The sequence below is a fragment of the Embiotoca jacksoni genome, unplaced genomic scaffold (genome assembly GCF_022577435.1).
Source record: "Embiotoca jacksoni isolate LCO1_2020_lvr unplaced genomic scaffold, fEmbJac1.0.p SCAF_37, whole genome shotgun sequence".
Classification (NCBI taxonomy): domain Eukaryota; kingdom Metazoa; phylum Chordata; class Actinopteri; family Embiotocidae; genus Embiotoca; species Embiotoca jacksoni.
The window spans coordinates 776,083-802,732 of record NW_027185389.1 but is presented as its reverse complement, the minus strand read 5'-3'; the positions used below and the strand labels follow the sequence as shown (position 1 = coordinate 802,732).

Below are 26,650 nucleotides of genomic sequence, written 5' to 3'. Positions count from 1 at the left end.
TGAATCAATAAATACTTTTTTTTTTTTCTTGCTTCCACTACAAACACTGACATCTCACGTGACGTCAAACAAACTTTGCTGAGCTCTCAAAAAAAACCTCCCACTTTCCCGGTAGAATATTCCCACTTCGACATGCTGCCAGGTGTATTTTCCCACTCAGAGGTCGGAGCCTTCCCGCTTCCCAGTTGCTCCTGAACGCACCATCTCTTCCGGGTGAGTTTTTCAAACTCCACACCCTCCAAGTTGCCGTAATGATGTCACTATGACATCATCAGGGCGTTGTGATTTTCAACAAAGCTTCTTCCCAGCCAGAGCAGACAGCATGCAGTCTTGACAACAAAAAAAAAGTTAATCTGCATTGTTGTTCCATTTGTAGCAACTTGTTCGCGTTGTAAATTTAAAGCCCAGGTAATCCCGATGACATCATCGGGGTTAGTTTGTTTCCTGAGACGTGATGAAACTCCTCCTGAGCCACGAAAGACGTTCGGTTTTCCTGAGATGCGTCAAGAAAAAAAAACGATTCTTAAATCTGAGCTGCTTTGCGTCGAGCCTGCGCGCCGTCATGTCGAACGCTTAATGTGCTGGTAAAAACCTGCCTGGCGTTGCTAGGCAGATCACGACCGAGCCAATCACGTAAAAGCACATCAGGTGAGGTCCATTCACTAATATTTAATTCTATTCAGACATGCAGATGAATATTTCATCACACCGGGAGGTCACTGTGATGTTTTTCTTGTCACTGCTTATATTTCTGAGCCGTGCTCATTACCTGCCTATTAATAGCTCAGTCAGCAGAAATCGTTGTCTCTGCTGATCTTCCTCAACGCTGGCCGGCCTCCGGTATAAATCTACAGGCTTTTAAGGGGCGCAAGATCAGAATAACTCCCAAATAAAGTAAAGCTTTTATTCCCTTCTGCATCAATGTAGCTAATCTCTGTAGCTAATGTGCTCATGTGCACCATTGTCTGTTTATTTTCACAGCCTGGGACAATTATTGGGGCTTTCATGTCTCTCCGTTACAACGGCACATTACAAGCTGCAGGCCTGACCACGCTGAGCTATTTCAATGCACGCTGATTAGTAGGTGTGCCGGGCTGGGCGGCCCAGTTCTGACCTAACGCTGCTCCACCGACTGGCACTAATTTTAGGCTGCCCTACAGCAGATCAGAGGCGAGCGCTCGGTGGTCCTCGCTGCCTTCAGAAGCCCTGCGGTTTAATATAAAAAAAAAAAAAAAAAAAAAAAAAAAAGGGCCTCCCGGGTCCCGCAGACACTTCGAGTGAGTCAGGACGAGATGATGTTGTGCCGGCGAATATTTTTTTTACAGTTTTGTCAAAACAAACAGCTGCCGTCTGCGTTTCGACACAACACATGCACAACAATTGCAGGACGAGGTTAAAGGTGCAGTGCACCGATTTTACACGTGAAAGTCCATTTACCTCTGCCGGTGCTGTAACTGCACGGCTCGTTGTGAAAAACATCTTTGTGCAACAGCCCTCGGGCGGCTCGGTCGAGTCTGAGGAAATTACTCGAGCGACGTCATTGCGAGCGATCCCAAGATGAACTTTGAGGAATCAAATTTTTAGCCCCATTATCGGAGTGGATGTTGGGATTACAGTGTAAATCGGGCAGTCCAGCACTTTGATCCCCAGCGATGTCCTCATGTAAACTGCTGCAATGAAATTTTGATGTTCATATCCCTCTTCCAGTTGAATCGTAATGACTCCCCAGAGTTTTCATCCAGTTTCATCATCAGTTCAATTTTAATTTGTTCAATACTGAAACAAACCAGACAATCTACTCCCTTTTGGTACCAGATACTTTCTTGATTTTGTTTTCCGCTACAGACGGAGATAATATTGTCACCGCCTTGACGCCACCTTCAACGCGACACACGCAAACAGTGGATGGATACGAGAGGGGATACTGTTCTTGTTGCTCGGTTTTGTCACAGCACGGAGACGAATTTAGTTTCAGATGAGGCTCAAGGCAGCGAGATAAAAGACTGCTGAGAAACAAGACAGGAGTTGTGGCGGCGACAGCAGCTTGGCTAGTTAACAGGATGTGTGCAGGACATCCTGTGTCACACACGAAGTGACACAATTCCCTCTGACCAATCACAGGTCTGCAGGGCTTGGATGTGACCTTTTGAGTATCTGTTAATTTGCTCCAGTGGCCACTCGTGGTATTGCTACAAAAAAAACGTTTTTGGGACTGTGGCCCAAAAATTATTCACTTCAAAAATGACTTAAAAAAAAAAACAAAAACAAACAAATGTCTCTTAAAACTTTTGAAAGGACACTTTAAACTTCCAAACAGGTGGATTCATATTTTTCGTAGTATTTTTAATCTACGGATAAACTTTGCCGGAGTCTTTTTGTTGCCATGTAAAGGCTGAACAGTCAGGGGGGAAACACTGATGTCCCTGTGTTTAAGCCATATAATAATAATAATAATTTACATTATTTGCATAGCACATTTATATACTTGAGTTAGCTTCACATAAATATGTATAACACAACGTAACACCTGCCTATAATGGATTACGAGCATATTAGCGTGCTGATGTTAGCTTTTTGTTTAAAAGATGGGAGTTCAAAAGATGCGTGTGTATCTACCATTTAGAAAAGGACTGAAGAAATATGCAGTGGAATTGCATTATGGGTAGAGTTTCCTGAGCTTGACATATAGCTGGCGCTACGCCGGTCCCGATATTTTGCCTTCGATTGTGTAAATCTTGACCGTTCCTTTTTAAATCTTTATGGCTGTGCGACACAAATTTGTCGGAGTACCCCTTTATTTCAATGGTTTAATCTACTGTACGTCGCAGATTAGATTAAAAAAAACAAAAAAAAAACATGCAATGAAACTTCACTGACCAACCTTACGTGGTTGGAGTGACGGAGACGGATTAAAGTGACTCTCCAGTGTCAAAACACGAATTTCCCAGCTTGCAACGAAGTAGAGGAAAACAGTCCGGGGGTCACCACCATGTCGGGCCGTCTGGAAGGCCGTCACCCCTTCAACCAACCAGCTCTCTCCCTCGTTTCCCCGGTGACTCCACAGGCTGGAGGAGAATCCATTTGCTTGGAGCCATAAAGTGGTGCTGAGCTTTTAACAACTTTTTTTTTTTTTTTTTTTTTTTACAAAGGTGCAACTTTTCTCTCCAGATCTATACAACCATTAGAGAGGCGACAGAAAGGCTGCCCGTATGTGTTTAGTTTTTTTTAAATTATAGATGCTTAAATCTCAGTTGCATCCTTTTTTCGGAGGTCGATCGATCAACACATTTGTTATGCGGTGTTTTTATTTTGGGGACCTTGATTGTGTCTTATCAGCTGACTGATCTTATGGACGGTCAATATGCTCACAGCAAAAGTGGCCTCTGACTCAGGTCCCTTTGCACCAGCTTGGTCTTTTCACCTTGGTGGGGGTATGGATGTTACTATTTCCAGTTCCAGCCCCTACAAGGCTCAATCAATACCTTTTATTTTTATTTATTTTTTTATTGTTGGGAACTGCTGTCTGAATTTGTTGTTCCCATCAGTCAAACAGAATTGATATTTTATCTGTGGCACTTTTCAAGGCCGATGTTAAACGGAGGTCCAGATGGGGCCGAGTCGCATCTAAAGCCGGTTGTTTCCAGAAGAAACAGCAAGCTCATCCTTCCTCGTGTTTAAATATCCTGCTGCGCCTTCATGTCCGGGCCACGCGATAACGGCGCTGTCGTTCGGAAACCATTTGAAAACATGGAGCTTTCAGATGAAAAGTATTCATAAGAGCGTCCCAGGGGGAGAGTTCCTTCTTTTTTTTAGACCGCGTTTGGCCTCGTGAAGCGAAATAAGACCACATGATTATTTCTGTGATAGCGGATCTCTGATGCTGTGCCACTGTCTTTCCGCCGCACATCTGTCGCTCCCTCCCCGCCCCGCTCGGCGTAATTCATCTCGATGGATTAGGATTTAGGGATTTGAACGTGTCTTTGCTTTGTCATCAATAGGACATGCAGCGTGCCACCGTGGTATTAAAACTGCTGCGATTTGTCTTCTGCCGCGCGGCTCCTGTTTTTGCACGCTGGAGGAAGGAAGAGTTCTCCCTGAAGACTGATTATCCTCCCGCAGCAGGCCTCGATGAGTTGTTTGGCCGTGTCCTTAAACATGCTTGAAGCTCTATTTTTAGGTGCCGCGTTCAGGGTTGCCAGTGTGGGCGGGTGAGGTGGAACAAAAAAACGCTGTGTAACGTGAATTAAAACGCAAACAGAAATATCTTGTGCGAATAGAGTCTAAATGAAATTCTTGAAAAACACAGAAATACGGAGAGGTCAGAGACGGGCCGGAAACAAAATCAGCTTCTCTCTGATCCAACAGCAGCTGTTGGCCTCAGCAGTCTTATGTAATGTCATTAGAATGTATTTATTACAGCTCCGTTAACAGAAACCATTTTAAGCTGCGGTCAGTCCGCTACAGGATAGGCGGCAGGAGATGATGTCCAACTGCCTGGATTACTTTACCTTCCTGCAGCCGTGTCATACTTTCTGTTGTGTACGTTAGAAGTTAATCAGTCACTGCAGTGAGGAAACAAGATAACAGCACAGTCTCGTCACTTTTAATAGCATCAACACAGTGCAACGGAGCGTTAGTTCCCCTCCTTGATCGACTGGGAAAAGTGATTTATCCGCAAATAGCCATTAAATAGAATTAATCAAGCTGGTCACAGACGTATCTGCATTATTAACGTGTTGGTCGATAAGTTGCGACGCAGTTATGCCAATTAAAATGATTTGAAAGGGAAATTTGGTGGAAGTTCGGTCTGTTTACAAGGTCAGAGCCAAGATCAAGAACATCTTGGGGCATGTCTTGTAATATTTTAGACTAATTAAATGTGATTTAACCTTGTTAAAACATTTTTTTTTTTATATATGTTTATGCTCCAAACTTAATTTGGGCTGTAGTCAGATGTTTTAAACTCTGAAATATCAATATTTACTCCAGATAAACAGTATAAGTTGTCCTCTTCTGTTTAACTACTGTAAATGGGTTTTGCAGGTAGTTTGATGTAAAAAAAGATCCGTTTCCCCTTCGGTTTCTTTGCTCAGCCCTTTAAAAAACAACATCAACCTGTTTCACAATTGGCACAAACAAAAGCTGTGAAAACAGACCAAGGAACAAAAGCGGTGGAGAAAAAAATTCAAGGAGAACTGGGCTTTAAGTAAAACAGTCACAATGGTTTATTTGAAATTTTTACAAATATTTCACCATGTTTGGCTCCGTAAAGTTAATAAATTACAGAAGTCATCTCAACTGTCGATGAATGTGTGTGTTGGAAGTGGGGGAAGCAGTTTGCGACCAGACGACCTTGTGCAGAAAAGCCTGTTTCCGCTCTGAAGCAGATGAATCGCTGAACTTACCGGACAGACCTGCCCGGACGCTTCCTCGGCAGCCTCGCTTCGACAAAACCACGCTCACTGAGGATCCATTGTGACGTCCACTTTTCTCACACTGACCAGCAGCCAAGGGAAGAAAAAAAAAAAAAAAAAAAAACTCCTATAAAAGACAACAAATGACTTCAGCACACATTTTTAAACAATCCTCTTTACTTATGCAGCTCTGGCTGCTTGTTTTTTTTTTCTTTTTTTTTTTCTCGTTGTTGTTAGTTTGGATAGTTTGAGGCTCCGAGGCCGCTGCCCGAGAGAGGATGTGTTGTTCATCCATCGCCGGGCCTGATGTATAATCTCACTGGAGCACAGAGTGGCCTTTCACACGGACTCCCCCCCCCCCCGTGCTCTGAAGCTGCTTGGACTGCAGTCGTCTCTTCCTCTAGCAGTCAATCCAGCTCTGCCCCCCTCCCCCACCTCCCCACTTCCACTGGACCCTGTGTGTGTGTGTGTGTGTGTGTGTGTGTGTGTGTGTGTGTGTGTGTGTGTGTTTGAGCCCTTTTGTCACGGCCTCTGTGGATGTCATCCTGTCAGTCCCACCCGTCTAACAGGCCTCTCCAGTGTGGCTTTTTTTTTATTTTTTATTTATCTATCCATCTCCCCCTCAGTTTCCGGAATCCTCTCCTTCCTGTTTTCACGCTGAGGTAAACCAGTTTGTTGGACTCCTTATTTATTTATTTTTTTCCAGTACATCTCAGCTCTTCATCTGCCGGCTGCTGCATAATCCACAACGATAATGATGATAATGATGATAAGTGCTGGTGAGTCAGGGGTGTCTGACGGTAATTACTGGATGCAGACATGCTATTCATCTTCATCTTCAGGGTGTCTTAAAAAAAAAAAAAAAAAAAAAAAAGGCTGAAAATCACAGGGACGACAAAAACATGCATTTCTAACTCGTTCCGCTGGTGGTAAACGTGTTACAGCTCACTGAAGAACCGCTTTTCATGCCTAGTTTTTCCAGATTTTCCAGAAGAACTGCTGCTTTTCTTTGCTTTGAGACCTCTTTGGTTAGTAGACTTAAAAAAATGAATAATTATGACAGCGCTTTTCAGACTTTGTTTTGTGTGCTCCTGAACGCAACACTATAAAACGCTCGCCTAAGGAGATGCGCCGGCTAACGAGCCTAGCAGCACGTGCGTTGGCCTTTGCAATTTTGACGGGCTTATCCACCCGCTTGGCACGAGCCCTCGGAGGCTGGCGCAGACTGTCGGGTAGATCTGTGCAGGTCGCAGGTTTATGAAGGTTAAAAGAGGATTTGATATAAAGACAAATGGCAGGAAAGGACATGCTCGCTCGCTCGGTATTTATCGTGAGCTGAGAATACTCGTGCAAAAGCGCCGCACGCAAGTATTTAGATGACAAAATAACAACAGCTACAAATTACTTCCTTATAAATCTACTTTATATTATTTTATACTGTGCAATTCAGTCACAGCTGGATTAACACACTTCAGGGCCACGGGGCTGATCCTGTCATGCAAAGTACCCACCGTGGCCCACCAGCTGCTACCTTGAACTCCAGGTACTAACCCGCCAGAATACAATGTAAAGCATTAGTTTGTCCTTATTTTGAAATATGTCACAATTCGGCATTACATCAACCGATATCATGAAAGTATTAAAGCTATATTTTGAGTCAGGACACGGCCACAACACTGCCTTAAAGCATCATCAAGTTTTGTTTTGTCACTTAAAGGCAGCAGAGCAAGCTGTAAACACCTCATTTAGGACACAACAGTAAGCATATATACTTGCCTAATTTCAAATCTGGCAGACCCAGAACAACATTTATGTTTTTTCCACATACACTTTTATCACTGTTTTGGTCTCCACCAACTCCTAAGGGGCAATATTTGAATTTTTAAGCTGCTAAATGCTCATTTATGTTCACCTGTTGGTCACGAACGGGGTCTGTTTGCTCTGGGGGGCTGTTCCGGTAGTGTACAGTAGGTTTAGCAGAGATTTTTTTTTTTTTGCTTAAAATACCAGCACGAAAGTAAAACTATTTGCAACAAAAAATCAAAACAATGAGCTGAAAGGGGATAAAATGCTCCTTAGAACTAAGAGCGTTTTTAGACAATTCTCCGTGCGGTTTTCACTACAATTACACATAGTAATGTTTAATGAGCTGTTAATGTGAAAGGCCTCATCAGCTGCTATGTCATTGCCATTTAGTGGCATTTCTTGAATAAAATACCAACTAACTAATTGAAACACAGTGAAACTGATGGTTTTGTTTTTTTTGTGATTTCTGTGGAAATTCAGTCTTGAATACAGGAAGCAACATGGACCGTCTCCAAAGTTATTATATTACATGTAGCATTAACGTGAACAGTGAAAAGTCAGACGCATGTCAAACTATCTAATCAGGTCCTAAATAGTTTTATTAGCACCGCCCACTTTATCCTCTAGAATACAACAAAACATGACGCTTCGGTTTGCTGTGTTTCCCATGACGTTTCCCCGACCTTAACAGTTTAATGACACACCATGTGACTATTGTCCTTTGTGTCCCACAGAGGCTCCCTACAATGAAACCCCTCCATCGTACGGCTACGACCTGGACCATTCAGAGGAGCATCAGCCTCGCCACGACCCTCTGTCCTTCCCCGGATCTCCAGCCTCCTCGCCGCGGCTGCGCTCTAAGAGCCGGAGCAGCCGAGACACCCAGTCCTCCGGTTCCCTGGAGTCCACGCTGTCGGTAAGGTTGCCCAACACCCCCCCCACCCCACACACACACACACACACACACACCCTCCCCCTCCTCCACCGCGTTAACTCTGTCTGTCAGCGAACAGTCGCTGCTGCTTTGTGATCTCTGCTGGCGCATTTGACCTTCGCCGTCCTCTCGCCACGCACCATTCAACACGTTTAGTGGAGGTGGTTACTCGTCTTGAGCTGTTACAGCGTCTGCCATCACTTCTTCTTCTACTGTCTGTGTTCGGTGTAACAGCACTGAGTTAATCCGATTCTTCCTCATGTTCGGCAGAGCAATGTTTTAAAGCACAAAAGTTGATTTTAGGTCAATTTTATTGATTTATTTACCTTATTTTTCATTCTATAAATGGAATTACTTACAAACATTGTGCTCCTTTTGCTTCTGTTGGTTTTTTTTTTAGAGGCAACCAGTGAGCTCTGCAGTGGTCTTGACTGTTTAGTGATTTTTAATGAAAAACTACTTACGCTTTTTTGATTCCAGCTTCTTAAATGTGAATATTTTCTGGTTCCTTTCGCCCTTTAGACAATAAAGTCATTATATTTTGTTTGTGGAATGTCAGTCGGGACAGTCGGGGCTTTTTATTGACCAAACAAAACGATTACTCGAGAAAATAGTTGACATATTTCCTCAATAATGAAAATAATCATCAGTCACAGCCCTAAATTCAATTATGTCTCACAAAAATAACTCTGCATTTTTAAAGAAGCTGACACGTGACGAGACAATTCGCTGGGTTGCTCATCTCAACCGAGGAAATATATGTATTGAGGTCAAATACTTAAACATTTCTCCTCATTTCATTTCACTTCAGTGATCTAGTTTTATTCACGTCTACAAAGCTGTGAAACTTGTGAGAATGATGAAAATCAAAGCAGCAGCAGGGGCCGAGATATCCCGACTTTTACTCCCTTGTAAGGTTCAAGTTTCAAAAACCGCTTGATCCTAAATTTCCCATAATGCCTCTTTACAGCAGTTGTCGTCAAACCCTGCCTGCCTAATAAATGCCCACATCTTTCGAACTCCACAACCCGCAGTTTATAACGCAGGCTGTCTGGTAATAAACCTGTAACCCATAACACCAAAAAACAAAAACTATAGAAAAACAACCCCCAGAGTCATGGAGGACATCATCCAACTGTTTCACGTTGCTGAGGGAGCAGCTCGCCACGACGTGGAAAAAAACAAAAAACAACTAGGTGCCCTTCAGCAAGGCATTCAAACGGCCAACTGGCCCACAATAAAATACACAGAGTGCACCATGTAGCCCCCAGATGGGAGCGCTTTCCAGCGTGACGCGGGGCGTTATACATACTCAGCAGACACACTGCGGGTAAACAGATGTTGAAAAGAGACCCGGCTTCCCCCTCCCCTTTGTCTCTCCCCCTCCCCCTCCCCCCGGCTCTGTTCCCGTTCCTATCTGTGGTATTCTTATCCTTGGATGTGTACACTTGGTGATCTTCAAAGCCTGAGTCATGGCGGAGGAGGGTGGGGGCACGACTTCTTTTTTTTTTTTTTAATCCAGCAAATATAATAGCCCAGCTCGACGCGTTTCTTACTGACGTGATGGCTCCCGCTACGATGATGGATGTCTCTGACCTGTTTCTGAATAACAACTCCTGGACCAGAAACACATTTGTCTTCCTTTGAGATGCTGGGAGGCCTCCCGGAATGTAAAACTCCTACAGAGAGTTTAATCAAAACTCGTCTTCCCTAATCTCACCAACAATATCTGCAGCCAGGGGTTAGCAGAGGTTTTTCGGGTTGGGGGAGGTGTGTGTGTGTGTGGGGGGGGGGGGGAGGGGGGGGGGGGGTTCATTAAAGATAAAACTCATCTACGTATCACGTTATCGTGAGCCTTTTTTTTTTATGCTGGAGAGTTGCCTCGTCTTCACGTTTGCCAAAAGGTTCTCTCTCTCTCCCTCTCTCTTTGCCGTTTGTTTGTGCCAGGTGGAGCTGGATCAGGAGAAAGGGCTGGAGATGAGGAAGTGGGTTCTGTCGGGAATCCTGGCCAGCGAGGAGACGTATCTCAGCCACCTGGAGGCCCTGCTGATAGTACGTGTAACACGCTTCGCACACCGGCTGCTCACGCTGCAACCCCTTAAAAAGAAATGATTGAAAGGAGCCAGTTTCAACCTCAACCAGTATTGGCTAACATGACCTAATTATTTAGCACTTGCCGGATAATTTTTTTTTTTTTTTAAAGAATCTTCTAATTACATTCTTCCTCTTACAAAAACAAGTTAAAATTATGAGCAAGCTTGCTCAAGTTTAGCCAAAGCTAACTAATTTAGTTAGTAAACTTTTGCAACATATTATTATAACCTTTGAAAAGTATAAATTCTTTACTCTTACAAATAAAAAAAGTTGTGCTTCTGTTACACAAAATTTGACATTTGAGCCTCTAACGTGAGGTTTTTACTTGTGATATGCGGCCGCTGCTTTAGCGGGAATTAAGGCGCACAAATATGCTGAAGGCGGTGAGGCTTGTAGTCCCGCTTGTTTCAACACATCAACTAAATCAAGAACAATTTAGCTCCTTAGTAAGTAACACGTTGTCTCTCTTGCGTATAAACTCTTGTCATTAACGCCCGTGCTGTTATTTCATCTCACGTCATAATTTCCTACATTATTAACTGTGATTACGCGTTCAGCCCATGAAGCCTCTGAGGGCGGCGGCCACGACCTCCCAGCCGATGCTGACCGTCCAGCAGATAGAGACCATCTTCTTCAAAGTGCCGGAGCTCCACGAGATCCACAAGGACTTCTACGACGCTCTGCACCCGCGAGTCCAGGACTGGAGCCACCAGCAGTGCGTGGGCGACCTCTTCCAGAAGCTGGTACGTGGGCGCGATAGTTTAGCTTTGTTCCGCTTGAGTGGGAAGAACCGGGCAAACAAAAGAAATCATTCATGTCATGACTGCTTCGTTGCTTTTCCCATCTTATCCTTTATCACCCTTAACGTGAATACTTAAGGATCCCACTTGTGCCAATATATCAAAAGCTTGACAAGAATACAAACCAACAAAATGAAAAATCTATAAATTATTTTAAAGAAAAAAAGCAACAACTTGTTTTTCCATCTAATTTGAATGCCGCAGAAAACCGACAACTTAAACAAGGAGGTCTGAGAACCGTCGAGAAGAAAGTGTCTGATGTGCTCATATAAGTGAAATATTGCCATAATTGTTTGATTTGCAGCACTTTGAACAGGACACATAAAACCGTCGAGCACAGCAAGGCAGCCCTTTCAGCTGATTTAAATCCTTCCCTTGGAGGAGAAGACCGAGCATCAAATAACATACAGGCACTAAAATTATATGTTGGTTTTTTCAATCAAACAGACCACCATTCATCAAGTCGGTAACTTGAAAAAAAAAACCTAATTACAGCACTGCTTAAATCTCATTCCTTGATCGTTAATGGTCGTTAACAGAGATGTGGGGGGAGGTGGGGGCGTTCAGGAGTGGAAAAGGTGGCTGAAACGTAAAACTGCTCTGTGGATTCTCGCAACGCACGTCTGAGCAGACTGCCTGGAGTCGTCTCCTGGCCAGATAAAAGCCCGGCTTCACCACATGACGGGCCCGTAAAGGAGTTCAAAATGCTCTACGGGAGGCTGATGAATAAGGGCTTACCTCGGTGTCGCTGCTGGATAAAAAAATAAAAAAAACAACAACAAAAAAACCCCCAACAGATTAAAGACGCGTACATACTGGGGGTTTATATATAGAAACATGAGCAAACATTGAATCAGCTGTATCGCTTTAATTCTGTAATACCAGATTTACCGACTCATGCTTGAGCACAACCCACCATGAAGGCACAAGTAACAGCTCGCCTGTGCTCTTGCTGCGCCCCCTCCACCCCACCCTCTCCACCCCACCCTCTCCACCCCCCTCCGTATAGGCCAGCCAGCTCGGAGTGTACCGGGCCTTCGTGGATAACTACAAGGTTGCCGTGGAGACGGCGGACAAGTGCTGCCAGGCAAACGCTCAGTTCGCAGAGATATCTGAGGTACATAATCACGCTACGGGCAGCGGAGGGGAGGGAGGAGGCGGGGTGGGGGGGTGTTGTTTGATGTTGTGCAGCTGTGATGATGACGGGGCAGTTTTTTTTTTTCAGCAGTCCTCCCAGTTGTGCACGGCCGCACTGGTGCTGATTGTTTTAATTGCTCTGTTGGGGCAGTTACTGGGATTTAATGAGGGTACTTTTTTTTTTTTGGTTTCTTTTTTGTTCTTTTTTCTTTTTCTCACCGTTCCCTCCGGTTTTATCTTCCTGCCAGAATCTCAAGGTCAAAAGCACAAAGGACTGCAAAGACCAGTCGGCTAAAAACTCCCTGGAAAGTGAGTAGTGAGTGAAATGAACGGATCAATATCGCTATAAGTAGTTGAGCGGTGTGACGAGGCCCTGTTGAAGCTGACTCCTCCTCCTCTTCCTCTTCCTCTTCCTCCTCCTCCTCCTCCTCCTCAGCTCTTCTCTACAAGCCCGTGGACAGAGTGACGCGCAGCACGCTCGTCCTGCACGTAAGTCGATCCGCCTCCCAACGATCTCCTCCTGAAGACGGGTTTTCCTTTTCGAGGTTTGTCATCGTTTGTTTTTGTTGTTGTTTGGTTTTTTTTGTTTTTTTTTTCCTATTCTAGGATTTACTGAAGCACACGCCCTCCAGCCACCCAGACTATCTGCTGCTCCAGGACGCCCTGCGCATTTCCCAGAACTTTCTGTCCAGCATTAATGAAGAGATCACCCCGCGCAGGCAGTCCATGACCGTGAAGAAGGGAGAGGTCAGTGTGGAAAAGCTCAGTCGCTGTTTCACTGAATAACTTTGTGACACCCCCCCCCCCTCAAGGTGGGAAGATCCATCACACATATAAGACTACACTGAAAAACTGCAAGTGAAATACGAGGTCGAGTTCCCCTCCATACTGCCCTCAGATGCATTTTCAGTTAACTAGATCTTATGAATGAGACAAAACTTGAATTGACGTTGGATTTGCTGGTAATTAAAAAAATAATTCGATGAAACCTGTTGGACTGAGCGAGTTGTAGCTCGTTGTCTTTGTGGAACATTTGTTCTGTTCGCCAGAGGACAAATTCAGCGGTTTTGAATGGTGCGATGGCACAAACACTGAGGTCTGCGGCCACTATTTCCTCCCGAGGCCGCTCCTGCTTTTATATGGTTTTGTATTTTTCCTGCGTGTGGCTTCCCCTCGCCGCCGCCCATTTTTGAGTTCAGAGTTACTTCATCATGCAGATGGGATTTTAGAGGACTGTGTATTTTCCAGGCCACGAGGCTGCACTTAAACTCAGGGGTGTTTTGAGATAACACGGTGATGTTTAGCAGGTACAAGCTAACATTGCTTCAAAATGTCTCTCTGGACGATTTCCACCCTAAACGGTCGCCATCTTGGCTACGTAGAGGAAGGGGGCGGGGCTATGAAGGTATTTTTGTGTTTTTATTATGCAAGCAAGAAAAACTGTTTTGGAAGCAAATTTCTCGCACTGCAATCAAAAAAATGAACTGAGAATATAATTATTTTCAGTGCAAACAAATTTGCCCTGACAGTTTTGTTAGTTTTGGTCACAGAATTAAAACCAGAGCAAATTTGTTTTCAATGTCCATAATGATATTCTCAATTTCTATGTTTTTACTTGCAAACTTGATTTGATATTGCAGTGGGAGAAATTTGCTTGCATAATAAAGACACAATTCATACACCGACGTAAAGCATTTTCAAATGGAGGCGTAGCTGCAGCTGTTCCTGAACACCAGAAGAATCAGTCGGGTTATTAACAGAGGGCCACAAAAACATGTTGATTTCTGGGTAAAATAATAATAGCTGCAGATATTTCTGGCGGGTGGTGCGTTCACACGCTGAGGTTATTTCCGGTCAGTGCAGAACGGCAGTGTGCAGATTGAAACAACACTACTCTGTCGAAATTCCTGCACTACACAAGTGTGACTCCTTGTGTGTGAGAACACTATTTATTAGTGGAAGTGTGTGATTTGGAACACGGGTTCAGTTTTGCTGGTATTTAAACTGGTACTGGACAAGTACAAGTGTTGACTCGCTGATGGCATCACGTGAAAAAGTAAAAAAGACGACCAAGGATCTTGCCAAAAATGATCCTGAGAGGAAGCTAGAGAAAAAAAAGGAATTGGTCGACATGTTATGGGGAAATATCGTACTAAAAAACTTTTGCATATTGTTCAACACTCACTCAGTCGATTTTTCTCACTTGGTGGAACTCAGGGTAATAATCTCCCCCCTCCAAACCCCCCGCAACCTCCGTCATATCTGACGGAAAGATAAAACGCTCGGAGCACAAGGTGTCTGGAAGCTGCAGTAAAACCGGAGTGTGACTCAAGTTTGTTGCTGACTCATCTCGGCCTGTCTGCTTGGGCCGCCGAGGAGACGGGAGCGCGAGAGGAAGCTCGTGACAAACATTGGAGGCCCACCCCCCCCCCCCCCCAAAAAAAAAGGGCGGGGTGGGATTGTGTGTGTGTGGGGGGGGGGGGGGGGGGTCCGTGTCACAAACCAGGATTACCTCGGAGCTCACTCCCATCCTTCCTTGCGCTTCCAAGGGCACGCCGGACCGTCCACACCGGCCTTTTTGCACCGGGTGTGTGTGTGTGTGTGTGTGTGTGTGTGTGTGTGTGTGTGTGTGTGTGTGTGTGTGTGTGTGTGTGCGCTGACTCCCCCCCCGTGCTTCCTGACCCCTCCACACCCTCACCACCCACACCCAGACACACAACAAGCATCCCAGGGCTCTGATTCAGATGACCTGATGAAGAACTTCCTATGTTTTGTTTTTTTTCTGGGAAACTGGCCCCGCCAGTAGGATAGTCGGATATTAAATCAAAGAACGTTTTTTGGGAAACATTCTTCAGCGTGTTTGTCGAGCAAGTCCCAAAATCCCACAGAAGAGATTTGACAGATAACAAGCCAGGACGTGACAACCACTCAAGATATACGGGTGTGTTGTTTGTCGCGTCGGCTCTCGACTAAATTTACATCCATTGTTGATGTTTTTTGCAACGTAGCTGCCTGTAATTACTCCGGACCGTCGGTTTGTTTAGCTTCACCTCTCGTGCATGCCTCACTGCTTCAATGTCTCATTATAGGGCAGGAAGAAAAAAAAGAAACGGGGTAGAAGGGTGCGTGTGATCTCTGCACAGTGACAGCTCTTTTTTATTGTTGTTGTTGTTGTTTTTTTTTCCATTGGATTATTGACTTGTTTGTGTCACAAAACAATAAGCGGATGTAACCCTGGCAACTCTTGTGGAAACCAGGACAGCCGCTGCACATGCTCTCGCCAGCACGATCGTAACCGGCCGGAGCGCCGCAGTGATTTCCTTGTTTTTGTCTGCGGTAAACTGCGGTTTTTGGTGTTGGATGCGGAGTCTCGCATGGGGCAGTGTCGCTGTAAACGGCCTCCCCACCATCCTCCCCCGAGGTCAGAGGCCAGGGGGAGGAATTTATGTGTGCTGCAGGAAAGGCTGGTGTCATCCCGTCCCACTCTGACCTCAGGCTGTACGGTTTGACGACGAGCGGCGGCGGTTTGGTTTTGGTTATATTGCAAATGATTAATTGATTTTTTTTTTGTTGTTGTTGTTGTTGTAGTTGGGCTGTTTTGTTTATGTCGAGGTTGGCTAGCGTTCATCCGAGAGCGGCATTGACACCGCCCGGGCGCAAAGTCATTACAAACATCAGCACAAAATTATCCTAAAACATTTTAAGCTGAAATTAGCAGTTTATTTTGGTGCCTCTCTCTCATCGTTAATAATGAAACGAGATTTGAGGAAGCTGCACTGGAGACGAATGAGGTGTCTTTGTTTCCCGTTTTTGGCAGAACCGTCAGCTGCTGAGGGATCGCTTCATGGTGGAGCTGGTCGAAGGCTCCAGGAAACTCCGTCACGTCTTCCTCTTCACCGACCTGCTGCTCTGCACCAAGCTGAAGAAACAGGCCGCGGGGTGAGTCTGGGTCAGCGGCCAGCCCGACAATTAGAAAATGCAGCCCTGTGACCCGGAAGACCCGCAGCTTCAAACCCCTGCCGGGGATTGAGAGTTACTCCTCCTCTGAAAGTTGTTCACTTAAATTCTTGCTCTCCTGAAAATATAAGTGGTTCATTTTGACCTGCTGCTTGTTGCACTGGGAGATAAAGGTTGTAATTTTCACCATTCATTTTTGTAAAAAAAAAAAAAAAAAGAAAAGGGGGGGTTTGCAATCTTGTGGCTGGCCTTGTACTGTTGGGTTTCACACCGCTAACAAACAACTCTGATGAAAAAGAAGGTGGAAGAAGTCTTTACAACGCGTCTCCTGCCCTCCACCAGGAAGGGGCAGCAGTACGACTGTAAGTGGTACGTCCCGCTGGCCGACCTGACCTTCCAGACCATCGAGGACTGCGAGTCCACCCCCGTCCCTCTGGTCCAGGACGAGGAGATCGACGCCATGAAGATCAAAATCTCCCAGATCAAGAACGACATCCAGAGAGAGAAGGTGAAGACGTACAGTCCCGAATTCGACTTTCTGTGTTTGATTTATTTATTTATTTGAACAAAACACCAGGACGAGGACGACTCTCTACCAAAAGTCTGAAGATAAACAAGAAAAAAATAAATGAGGAACTTAAAGAGCAGCACACGAATAGAACAAAATGTCTAGACAGCGTGGCCCTGTCGTGCTTTCCATGTTCATGTATGTTTATAGTTTCTGTTTACCATCTTCTTCTTTTTTTTCGTAACTTCCATGTAAATACTGTATGCTGTCCTGTACATACTATTTAACAACTGCGCTATTTGCACACATCCGGGTTGGGCAAACACGCATGTATGTCTTTGGACTTTTATTTATTTTTTTTTTTTTTTATCTTTCATATTGTATTTGTATTTTTCATCTTTTTTATTTATTTATTTTCTCTCGTGTTGCATCGACTTGGTCTGCTTTTCTCAATTTCCTTCTGGCCCGAACAATGACGATAAAGAATTCTGACTCTTGATTGTGTTTCTGTTTACCTGCAGAGAACCACCAAGGGATCCAAAGCGATTGAGCGCCTGAGGAAGAAGTTGTCAGAGCAGGAGTCCCTGCTGCTTCTCATGTCCCCCAGCATGGCGTTCAGGGTTGCCAACAGAAACGGCAAAGTCAGTCTACCGCCTAAGACTTCTTCTTGATTTGCTTTCTGCTGCCCTCTGCTGTTGACGACATGTCATTACAACAGTGGAATACTTTTTAAAAAAAAATTTTTTTAATTGTTTTAATTATCTTTCAGGGTTTCACATTTCTGATCTCCTCCGACTACGAGCGAGCGGAGTGGAGGGAGATCGTTCGCGAGCAGCAGAAGAAGTGTGAGTTTTTGTTTTTGTGTGCCATTATAAGACACGATATCGGTGTCATCACAAATACGTCTGATGACATTTTTTTCTCCCCCGTCCGCTGCGAACCCGCAGGCTATAAAAGCTTCTCCCTGACCTCTCTGGAGCTGCAGATGCTCACCAACTCGTGTGTGAAGCTCCAGACGGTTCACAGAATTCCAATGACCATGAATAAAGAAGGTAAGGTTGCGTTTTAAGGGATTTGATGCACCTTTTAATACTTCCCTCTGTATTGTGTTTTTTTTTAACCTGAACTCTTTCCCCCTCCCTCACAGACGATGAGTCTTCCGGTTTATACGGCTTCCTGAATGTCATCGTCCACTCGGCGTCGGGGCTCAAACAGAGCTTAAGTAAGCGTCTTTTTTTTTTTTTCCTGTTTTTAACGTCACTGATGTCAGCCGGGAGGGCAGCTGCATAAAGGGGGGGGGGGGATTAAGTCAGGAACGCTGTGTACGAGTCTCCGTGAAAATATGCCCTTTCGCTTCTCAAATGTAGGAGTCATCTCTTCAGTAATTACGAAACAGAAAGAGGAGAGCTTGCGTTTGCGGAGACAGTTCAGTCCGGACGCGTCTCCTCTTTGATTCAGCAGCTTAAAAAAAAAAATAAAACAATATCGACTTCTGCTTTTCTCCCACTAGACCTGTACTGCTCTCTGGAGGTGGACTCCTTCGGCTACTTCGTCAACAAAGCCAAAACACGCGTGTACCGAGACTCCACGGAGCCCAACTGGAACGAGGTGAGAGCGCAAATCAGAGCGCAGGAAGTGAATAAAGAAAGAAATCTGCCCCTTTTCTATTGGTTAGGAAAAACGGTTCACTTAGAATATACTAAAATAAAGGGTTTTTTTGGCTGTGTTTCCCTGCAAGGAGTTTGAGATCGAGCTGGAGGGCTCTCAGACTGTGAGGCTGCTCTGCTACGAGAAGTGCTGCAACAAAACCAAGCAGAACAAAGAGGAGGGCGAGATGACGGACAGGATCATGGCCAAAGGACAAATAAAGGTGAGGGGAGGACCTGAGTCACAGAAAAAAAGTTCTTTGGGTTTTTGGTGAAAATGTCATTTTTCAAGATAGTGAAACCAAAAATTTATATTTGAGAGTTTAAAAAAAATATTTAACACACATGAATTATTTTTTTTTAACATGAATACACACCACACACCTTTTTTTAAGTTATATTTTAAGGTCGTTATTAAAAGATGACGCTACTGTCAAGATACTGGAACATTTTTCAGGTAAAACATAATCTTTTTAGTAGTTTCTGATGGGGGAAAAAAAACATTCCCATAATGGGACTTTTTCTGGTCTACATCAAACACACTGCATGTTTCTGCTGCGTTTTCATGTTAATTATCAAAGCAGATTTTTTTTTTTTTAAAATTTGGACCAAGGCAGGCAAGCTGACCCCCCCCCCCCCCCTCCCAGTCGCCATGTTTCCATAGTGCTGCTTTAAATTCACATTAAGTAATAATAAATAAGTAATAATAAATGTATTCCAGGGTGACCTGATGGCCAAGTGGTTAGCACATGGGCTAAAACCCATTTAGCATCTGAGTCCCTGGTGCTGTTAGTGAACAACAAGCCGACTTTAGATCGGTTCCTTCACTGTCAGTCGCTGAAAAGTACATTTTCAATGACTTTTTAAACATTTTCTAAACATCTTTACGTTCATGTTAAATATTTCTCAGTGTTCTGTCGGGCTTCGGACCTCTTAGACACCGCGATGTATCCCAGACGGCGCCAAAAACAGACAAAAAGAAAAAAAATCCCAAAAACCTGACTCACTTTGACCCCATAATGTGTACAGCTGGTCCGACATTTAGAGGAAAAACAGCCCTCGCCTGCGTGAGATGGACTTTCTCCCTCGAGCTCATTGATTCCAGTCGCTCTTATCTTTCGCTGGCTGATGCTGCCCTGTGGGGGGCCCTTCGCTGTCGAAGAACAGAAATGAGCCGCGAGGTTGCCCTCGGGGTCATCTCAGCTTGACCCCTAACAGGGTGTTGTGACAGAGGGCCGGATTAGACTTTGGGTCTGACCAAACGTAGCCGTTGGCAACGCTCCAGAGGGAGACAGAGGATAGAGAGAGACACAAAGCGCTCCACCTTCGATCAGGGGATTTCCCTGCTGGACAGGTGGGTGAAAACACAGGAGAGTCTGAGACGAAAGCAGCCAGTCGGATATTTGACGGGTTATTCAGCAGCCAGCAGACCTGCCATCAATCCGTTTTACAAGTACTCTCATGGCCTGTGGTGTTATGTTGGCCTGTTTGGCTGCTTGCTTTGTTGTTGTCTGTATCAATACTTTTTAAATGGACTGAGAAAGTCCAAGGGTTTAAAAACAAAAACAAATAAACAACAGATTTACACAACAAATAACTATTACATTTAAGTGCGCTTGGATATGAAATAATATTCATGAAAAAAAAAATTAGTTACATAAAATAGCATTTTTTATTTATTAAATTTGGTTAAAAATAATTCATCTAAGAGATAAATTATATAATTATGATAAATAATAATAGTTAAATTAAAAAAAGAAAATATACAAATACAATTTTAAAATAAATAAAGGGGAAAAAGGAGGAAATATAAAATGAAAAGATAAAATTTGCAAAATTTTGTTTATAAATACAAATCAAAGTAACATATTTCAGTAATAGTCATTTTATACATACTTTATGCTAATTTATAGGTTGTCTTTTTTTTCTGCCATGTCACCAATTTTCTATTCCTTTTTTATTTTTCATTTATCATTCTTTTATCTCCTAAAAATGGTTGTATTTTTTATTATTTAATTGTGAAGCACCTTGTATTGCAATTTTGCACGAAAGGTGCTCTAAAAAAATAAAGTTGACTTGGCTTAATTTAAAAAGATGATAAATCTGGAGAATCCGGGATTGACGGATTGACATATTAAAAAAAAAACACCTTGAAAAAAAATACGCATTTCATCTATACATTTTAAAGTCAGGAGCTTAAGACCTCTGTGGGAAAAACAAAATATGACTTTTAATAAGAGCCTGTGGGAAAGTTAGACATTTGTGTAATGTTTATGTTCTGAGATGTAAATAATGTGTCAGATATAGAAGAGCCGGCACGTGCTGGTTGGACTATGTGCTCATCAGTAATTGGCCCGAGAGGATCCTGTTAAGTTCTACCTGAGATGCTGAATTAGCCGGCAGCGCTCCTCACAGCGGCAGGCGTGAGCACGTCGGTAATGAGGGTAGGAGGGGATTCTCAGGAGTTAATCCCTCAAAATCCATCTGGGAAGCAGAACCACACCGAGGCGAGCGTGGTCGGGCGGCTTTTTTTCTTCCTTGTTTTTTTCTGAGTCCCGCCGGACACCGAAGGAGTCTTAAACGATGCCGAGACGCTGAAGACGACGCGGAAAGTTTTAGTGAAGATCCGCTGAAGATGTTGGAGGTCCTTCGAGGCGATGTGATCGACGGCTCGTCGTTTAGGGAAGGAAGGTCGGTTTAGAAACTAGTGAAATCTGTAGAACGGTGCTGCTTTCTTTGTTCGTTCGCCGTTAGTGAGTGGAAGTTACATTTTTGAGAGTTAAGAGGCGCTCGTGCCAGAGAGAGGATGAGTGAGAGTAATCCTAACGAGGAGGAGAGTTCGGATCAGTCCAACGGCAGGCTGGAGGAAGAGGGAGACGCGGCTCTGAGGAAAGCCCCGAGCACGGGGGCCCGCCTGTGGGAACGAGTCCGCAGCAGTCTGCTCAGACCGAAGGTAAAGAGATATGTGGTCTGAAGGATTGAATCCACATTTGAGGACAAAACTTCCTGGAGATATATAAAAAAATTAATTTAAAAAAAACCTGTTCGAGCTCTACATAGTTTTCCCCCAATTTCTGTTTGGACTTGACCTCTTTTTCAGATTTAGAGGACAGCGTTGTGCCGCTGGGGATTGGTTTTGTCTTTTTGATAAAAAAAAAAAAAAATTAAAAAAAAGAAGTATTACACAAGGAAATAGATTTTTCACTGAACAATGGATTATCAGAATGAGATTTGCTGGTGTCTCGGGTGAAAGAACATCTGCCACGTCGGACAGGCTCGGCGCTTAGTGCCGGCCAGGGGACACGATGTGATTATATTAGTCGTGCCTGATCACTGTAAATAAAGCCGGGCGGTTGTTTGTTATTAGTCAGACGGCTGAAATAGACCAGCGGCACGAGTTGACATCACCTGGTCATCTGGAGATTATGTGAAGTAAATCATTCTCCTGTTACCTGCAGTTCACAAAATGATTACAGAACTTTATTATAATCTTTTGCTCTAATCTCACTCTAAAGCTGACATGGACAAATATTTTCAAGTTTTTAAAGGGAATCTAAATTAATCAAAAAATACAAGTTGTAAAAGTAATGGACTTTTTCTTTTTTTTTTTTTTAGTTGGATCCCCAGACGCTGCAAAACAAAGACTGGCAGAGGACGGTCATCGCCATGAACGGGGTGAGTGGTGTTTTCACAGAGGCAAGATTAACAATGACGCTGAAGTCAGTTGGTTTCTAATATTTCTAATATAATCGAATAATGTTGAAGTTGTGATGATATATATACTGATTCTCCATTTTTGCACCACTTACAGTCGTTAATAATTATTAGATATCATTTTATAAGCCCTTAGGCTGCTGAAAATCACCCCTTCAGATTTATGACATCTTTATTTTATTTTTCAAAACAAAAAAGGAAAATATCACTTATTTTTCCAGCCCATTTTTGCCATTTTAGTGGTATTAAATATAGCGTTTTCTGTCGTAGACACGATACGGAGGGGGGAAAAAAAAACATTGCAATTTTGTTCTCTGGTTCAGACAAATGCAAAATGTAGTAATGGTTTCACCAAATTATTATTACTCAATCACATCATTTCTATTTTCTTAACATTAGAACCAGAAGCTGCCAACCATAAACCGACTTCAGCCTCGTCAGTAAAAGCAAATCTTGTAAAACGAGTTGTAAAGGTTGACCGTAAAGGACAAACTACTGTCCAACATTAATGTATAATTTGACAACTCCGAAAACATATATATATATATACACATATACATGCGTTAAAGTGTCATGAAAGTTTTAAGCAAACAACATGCGTCATTATAGAATTCAGCTCAAATGAATGCACTCAGGAGTTGAAGTCGTTTTTTACAACTGTTTGCTAACGATAGATCAATATTGACTTGACTCAATTTTCATGAACTCTTGACATTTCTTTTGACCTTTTTAACATCACTTGCAGCCAATTTAACAGTGTAACTTCAACAAAAGTTACACAGGCTAACTTTGAGCTTTTAGAGCCGACGTTACCACACGGCCATCTTAAGCAACTTGTTTACGAAATCTTAAGCCGATGCTTAACTGTTACGCAACGATTTGCCATTGACACCATTTTGACCCAATAATTTTTTTAGCAATCGTTACAAAGGCCTCACTGTTGAGCTTGTAAGCTGACGGTCATCTAAAGTTTCTGTGCTCTTCTCGTGTCAGGTTGAGGTGAAGCTCTCGATGAAATTCACCAGCAGGGAGTTCAGTTTGAAGCGAATGCCGTCGCGGAAACAGTCCGGCGTCTTCGGAGTGAAAATCAACGTGGTGACGAAGTAAGTCGTTGAAACGTGTCTTTGATCTTTTGTGTGAAACGTATACGAAGAATTTCTTCTTTTTTTGTTTTAGTTTTGAGGCAGCTGAATGGAACTCAGCCATCGTTTAATCATTTTCATTCAGAGACATGTCAAAATATCTTCACGGCTACATAAAGGAATACCAGACAATAACAACACCCTCCATTAGTGCATTTTCCAGGTTAAGCTGGTCTATTGAGAGCAAACTACGGTTTACCTGTTTAGGAACTGAGGTCTTAAGCTTGAGAACGTCGGTACTGACGACACCGCTGAAGTGACAAAGTGCAGGTCGCGTGATCTGATGTTTTTGCGGCGTTTATAGAATCTGCTGAATTGTCGTTTCGTTGCGCGTCCTCGCCAGGCGAGAACGCTCCAAGGTCCCGCTCATCGTGCGGCAGTGCGTGGAGGAGATCGAGCGGCGAGGGATGGACGAAGTGGGGATGTACAGAGTGTCCGGAGTCGCCACCGACATCCAGGCGCTGAAGGCGGCCTTCGATTCGAGTGAGTTCACTTCGAATTTGTCGTAAAAATTTATTTATTTATTTTTTGTGAAACGTGAAGAAGCAAAGACAGAAAACAGAAGTGAACCGCTCAGAAGTGTTCGACATGCAGCTCCGGTGACTTGTTTTCCTCCTCTTCTTCCCCCCGCCCTCCTCCCCCCCCGGCCCCGCAGACAACAAGGACGTGTCTCTGATGATGAGGGAGATGGATGTCAACGCCATCGCTGGAACGCTGAAGCTGTATTTCCGCGAGCTGCCGGAGCCTCTTTTCACCGACGAGCTGTACCCCAACTTCGCCGGAGGCATCGGTCGGTCGCCGCTTCTTTATTTTTCGCGTCGTTTTCTTTGAATGCGTGTTTTTGTTGTTGTTGTTTTTTTACTCCCAGCAGTACGTTGACGCGTGTGCGTTTTTCCCTGCAGGTCTGTCGGACAGCGTGGCCAAGGAGAGCTGCATGCTCAACCTGCTGCTGTCGCTCCCGGAGCCCAATCTGGTGACGTTCCTCTTCCTGCTCGACCACTTAAAAAGGTAAACAACTGCTGTCGGACGTCTGTGCTAGGAACATTTTATAAAGATGTCCTATTTATGATGGATCTATAAGTACAACTTCGTTTGTTCTAATAATAATAATAATAATAATAATAATAATACACGTGTTCATTTGCATCCGGTGAGATCTGATCGCAAGTGGGTCCATCGAGAAGCACAACAGTACCAGGTGGGAACAGGACGGCTTAAAAAAAACCTCAGAAACTAGTTACAGCGTGAAAAAGTTTAACAGACTGTTTGAAAATGTGCTTTTTCGACCTGGTTCACTATTTCAACACTCTTCTCAGATTTTAAATGGGAATCTTAACACTTGTGTTCGCGCAATGATTTACCGTTTACACCTTTTATTATTCCTGATTGTAGCAGCTGCTGTTCTGCAAAGGTTATAAAGCGTTCAATTTAAAGTTCGTAAGCTGACCGTAAATATCGTTTTTATTGTTAAATATTTCTACTTTTCTTGTTTTATCTTTTATTTTTGATACAGACACAATATTTCGATCTCCGTATGTCTTGTACATATGGTGAATTGACAATAAAGTTGACTTTGACAGCCATCTAACGTAACAGGTTTCCTTTACTTGGTCCGGATTGACTGGAAGCTTTTGATGATATTTGTCTGTTTGTATCTGTTGGTTAAATAATATTTATATATATATACATATACTTTTTTTTTTTTTTTTCATGCCTACAGGGTGGCTGAAAACGAGAGTCTCAACAAGATGTCTTTGCACAACCTGGCCACCGTGTTCGGCCCCACTCTGCTTCGACCGTCTGAAAAAGACAGCAAAATCTCCAACAGCTCGCAGCCCATCTCCATGAACGACAGCTGGTCTCTGGAGGTCATGGCTCAGGTACAACCAGTGACACATTTGGACTACCTGTGTGTGTGTGTGTGTGTGTGTGTGTGTGTGTGTGTGTGTGTGTGTGTGTGTGTGTGTGTTTCTGACCGCCTCTCGCGTGTCTACGCAGGTTCAAGTCCTCCTCTACTTCCTGCAGCTGGAGAGCATTCCCACGCCGGACAGCAAACGTCAGAGCCTTCTCTTCTCCACGGAAGTATAAACGGGTGAGGACGTCCCGTAAACGGGCTGCTCTTGAGGGGGAGAACGTCGGCTGCTTCGAGCCGGTTGGCTGAAGAGACGTCGAGCAGCCACTAGGGGGAGCCGTCAACACGTCGGAAAAAAAAAAAGAAACACCCCACCCTGACCAAAGCTGGAGATCTGATGGGCATGTGTGACCCTGTTTACTCGTGTGTGTGTGTTAGTAAAAGACATCCCTTTATGATGTATGGACAAAAATATATCATTCCTTTAGTTCTAATTTAATTTAAATTTCAAGAAGCAATATTTACTGTACTTTTCCCTGCTCTGTCATTGTGCACATTAGCTCCATACTCACAGACGGGGGAGATGGAGGCGACTTCTGCTGTTGTTGGATATATATTTTTTTTTTTGGAAGATTTATTTCATGTCTTGTCTTTTTTTTTTTTTTTGTTCTACCCCAGAAATGTTTGACTTGGTTCAAAGCTCACCTGTGCCAATGTTTCCCTGCTGACGACCAATGTAGAGCATTTCAGTGATCCTAATTGTTTACACACGCTCTCTGAACTTTGTACAGAATTAAAAAAAAAAAAAAAACTAAAAACGTTATGAGACAGAAAACTGTAGTTGGGGAAAAAAAAAAAAAAACGCAGCAACATGCAGGCATGTTGACCTCGTCGTTCGAAGCGTTTTTTGTTTTTTTTTTGTTTTTCTTCCTCCGCTATACGAGTTGTGTAGAGACCTTTTTATTCTGTCCGCAGGGTCTTTCGAGACAAACTTTTTACTTTTTTTTTTTGGAGGTGGTACAGAAAATCATTCCAGAGAAATCTTCCTCCCGTGGAATGTAAACTGTGCTGTGTGTAATTCTGATGTCACAGTTGTCTTTTTTTTTTGTCCATATTTCAAGAGTCCACATTATTATTATTATTATTTTTTGGTAGATTCTGTCTGAATTGATTTACTCGGCCGGAGTTAATATACGTGTGTTGCTTTCTGCATTCCTCGTCTGTAGTCTTCTCCCTCCGTATATCCGCACTGCGGTGGAAATGAGAGCACCTGGAGAGGATCTGAAAATACCAAATATTTCCCCTTTAGGAACCCGGAGGCACAGTGACTCACTCGTATCCAAATATCCTGAGTTATTAGCAGGTTTATCATCCACAGACTCGTACCCAGTATTACTTTAAAAAAAATACACTGTGTGCTTTCATATTTTTTTTCAAAAACACCTGTTAGGATAAACTGTAATAACCCTGAAGGCTTTTTGATTCATGTACAATAAGCAATAACTCCTAGTGGCTCTTAGGATGACCGGTGTGTCACGTATGTATGATTTATGTAAATAAAAACTTGGTAACATTATTCAGGCTCTGCAATGTTTCAGTCTTTTATGAATCACATTTACTGAACTGTGTTTTTCTGTTTTTTCCGG

The 26,650-nt window shown here is 43.5% G+C and overlaps 1 protein-coding gene across 1 annotated transcript in view; it reads left to right on the top strand.

The window, feature by feature from the left end:
- Positions 1-26,580, top strand: part of LOC138208311 (breakpoint cluster region protein) — a 35,071-nt gene extending 8,491 nt beyond the window's left edge. Inside the window, exons 3-24 of the mRNA XM_069166114.1 lie at positions 7,955-8,136; positions 10,102-10,206; positions 10,806-10,991; positions 12,058-12,165; positions 12,434-12,494; positions 12,622-12,674; positions 12,792-12,932; positions 16,003-16,124; positions 16,485-16,650; positions 17,172-17,291; positions 17,420-17,495; positions 17,598-17,702; positions 17,798-17,872; positions 18,161-18,258; positions 18,389-18,520; positions 21,912-21,971; positions 23,004-23,113; positions 23,496-23,635; positions 23,808-23,942; positions 24,055-24,160; positions 24,873-25,032; positions 25,151-26,580. Coding sequence (XP_069022215.1) covers positions 7,955-8,136; positions 10,102-10,206; positions 10,806-10,991; positions 12,058-12,165; positions 12,434-12,494; positions 12,622-12,674; positions 12,792-12,932; positions 16,003-16,124; positions 16,485-16,650; positions 17,172-17,291; positions 17,420-17,495; positions 17,598-17,702; positions 17,798-17,872; positions 18,161-18,258; positions 18,389-18,520; positions 21,912-21,971; positions 23,004-23,113; positions 23,496-23,635; positions 23,808-23,942; positions 24,055-24,160; positions 24,873-25,032; positions 25,151-25,240 — 2,531 coding nt within the window. The 3' untranslated portion in view covers positions 25,241-26,580. The remainder of the gene's footprint in view (positions 1-7,954; positions 8,137-10,101; positions 10,207-10,805; positions 10,992-12,057; positions 12,166-12,433; positions 12,495-12,621; positions 12,675-12,791; positions 12,933-16,002; positions 16,125-16,484; positions 16,651-17,171; positions 17,292-17,419; positions 17,496-17,597; positions 17,703-17,797; positions 17,873-18,160; positions 18,259-18,388; positions 18,521-21,911; positions 21,972-23,003; positions 23,114-23,495; positions 23,636-23,807; positions 23,943-24,054; positions 24,161-24,872; positions 25,033-25,150) is intronic.
- The last annotated feature ends 70 nt before the right edge of the window (positions 26,581-26,650 follow it).